This window comes from Vigna radiata, chromosome 5 (genome assembly GCF_000741045.1).
Source record: "Vigna radiata var. radiata cultivar VC1973A chromosome 5, Vradiata_ver6, whole genome shotgun sequence".
Lineage (NCBI taxonomy): Eukaryota > Viridiplantae > Streptophyta > Magnoliopsida > Fabales > Fabaceae > Vigna > Vigna radiata.
Genome location: NC_028355.1, coordinates 25,201,173 through 25,203,557, shown reverse-complemented (window position 1 = coordinate 25,203,557; position 2,385 = coordinate 25,201,173). Strand labels below are relative to the sequence as shown.

At 31.9% G+C, this 2,385-nt stretch overlaps 1 protein-coding gene across 1 annotated transcript in view; it reads right to left on the bottom strand.

Annotated features, from left to right (window-relative positions):
• Nucleotides 1–615: 615 nt before the first annotated feature.
• Nucleotides 616–2,385, bottom strand: part of LOC106761772 (vacuolar protein-sorting-associated protein 33 homolog) — a 5,696-nt gene continuing 3,926 nt past the window's right edge. The window contains exons 2-5 of the mRNA XM_022780321.1: nt 1,958–2,015; nt 1,776–1,831; nt 1,537–1,629; nt 616–1,199 (exon numbers count right to left, since the gene is read on the bottom strand). Coding sequence (XP_022636042.1) covers nt 1,110–1,199; nt 1,537–1,629; nt 1,776–1,831; nt 1,958–2,015 — 297 coding nt within the window. The 3' untranslated portion in view covers nt 616–1,109. The remainder of the gene's footprint in view (nt 1,200–1,536; nt 1,630–1,775; nt 1,832–1,957; nt 2,016–2,385) is intronic.

Sequence of the window (2,385 nt, the reverse complement as noted above, 5' to 3'; positions counted from 1 at the left end):
TATTAAATAATGATATGGTTTTTAAATTACGTTGTAAGCTATTAGTTTATTGATAGCATAGTCTGTTTTAGCATTTTAGTAGCATAGTCCGGAATTTTTACTTTTTTTCTAAATAAAAAGTTTATATGATTATATAATCTAAAAAATATTTTTAATTTTCATATTACAGTTTAAAAATTTAAATCAACACGACATTAAAAAAATCATTTATAAGACACAAAAAAAGAAACTACAGAGGTGATAGAGAAAATAACCATTTTATAAGCTTCTTCGTAACATGTTTCAATTAGTTTAGTATTTTAGTGATACAAAATTTTATACGATAGAAAAGAAATTAAAATTAGTATATGTATGTTCACATATGAAAAACTATGACGCTAAGAGAACAATTTACAAAATATATCTTTCACATCTAAAACTAATTCTAATTGTTGCAATCAATATTATTGTACAAACATTTGCATATGACCTGCACAAACCTTCAATCTTCAAAGAGCTCTGCTTACTTGTATAATCAAATTCAAAGTCATGTTTAGCAAAACACAAATCTGATATAACATTTAATCACGAATTGAGCCAAAATAATTCTTAACCATCTTAGATCATTCTCTGCTGTCACCAAACAATATTTTATGATAAGCTACTTATGTTAAAGGTATATTTGTACATATATAATAAGTGAAATAATTGTCCAAAAGATAAACAGACAAATGCTAATAATATGATCTTGTAACTAGAGTGAAGATGATGGAAAGAGTTTGATCCCACCAAACGTATACAATTTTAAGCTTCCATGTCAATAATACAATAGATCATAAAATCCGAATACGACAAGAACGTGGGTAAATATGTTGCATATATCATTTGCTCCATTGAAAAAAGAGCAGAGAAAAATAGCGCTCATACTATTACATATGGCTTACACAGCTCCAATAAAACTTTCACCAAGACAACGTCCGAAAAAGAACTAGTCTAATTCTAGAATGGACGTGACATCAATATAAACTCACCATCTAGCGTAGTCATTAAATGGATGTGATATCAATATAAACTCACCATTGCAAACAAATATGCTCGACATGATAATCTGACAAAACTACACTCATTAATCAACCTAGCTTTTCCACAAACGGTTCAATCAAGGTTTGGCCATTGACTATTTTTGTTGCTGCAATAATCAAATCGTATGCCATGCCCTCCTACAAAATAAACCACATTGAGAATTATAAGATAAGAAGCAGTCAAAAAGATTTATTCATAATGCCCAGTCAATTGGATAAAGCAATCATAATAATTTATTCATAAGCCTACTTGTTCTTTCAGCCACTATATTTATCTTTTCTATGGTTATGGTATCCCAGTTCATTATATCCTTACTCTTTTCAATTAAGAACTCTGATGTTCCAAGTCTCTGTAGTGTTTCAGACATGAGACTTTTTGGAATGAGTATGTAGCATACAGAGCTGTGTCAATAGTTCATTAGCGAGACCATGAAGTCTAGGCGACATTGAGAAATAGGCAACAGTTATGACACACCTGAGTGCTGAAAAATCGGAGTGCAGAGATCTCTGCAAAGGTAACACCCCAACAAAGACAACAAGTACCAGGGCACGCCTTCCATATGCTACCCTGAAAGATACGAAGTTTTAGAAAAGAATTACCAGATTTCTTTCATAAATATTGAATTTCCTAGTTTTTATTACATTTTTCTGATACCATTCTATTCGAGATGAAGAGATACAAAATTTTTAAAACTGAGACTAAGTAAAATATACTTGGCCAAACTGGTTGAAACCCAAAGTGTCAAATGATGGACTATTTGAAAATCCACCTGCACAATAAAATATAACGACTAAGAAAGGTGAATGGGATAATATGACTTTGATTCAAGCAGTTATAAATAACATAGAAACATTACATGAGAAAAAACATTCAGTCATAGTTCACAGGTACTAACCCTCTTCGTTTCCAAATGTGGTCCAGGCAATAGCTTCAAAATTTCTTCTACAGGACGCCTAAAAGATCAATAACAATCAGTTGGTCGACTATTAAGCTTAGTTCACTACCCAATCATAAAAAAAATTAGTATTTGAATAACATGTGACACTTGAAAATTAGAATATTACATAAACAATTCATATTGGAGTTAGTTACTTAGTGGATTCAGTTTCTTTATTGTGACAACAAATCTGCCAGACACATAGTGCAAGGCCCTTAAAATATTTAAGGCTATTGGGCCTCTGAAAAGATCCCAGGCCCATACGTATTGGGCACATGGCCAAGAGAGGGGTCCCTTCCCTTAGCTTCAGAAATTCATTTCTCCAATTTCTTTTCTCTCTCAAAAACAGAAACCTTGCCCTAACTCAAGCTCTCACTTCTCTCTAG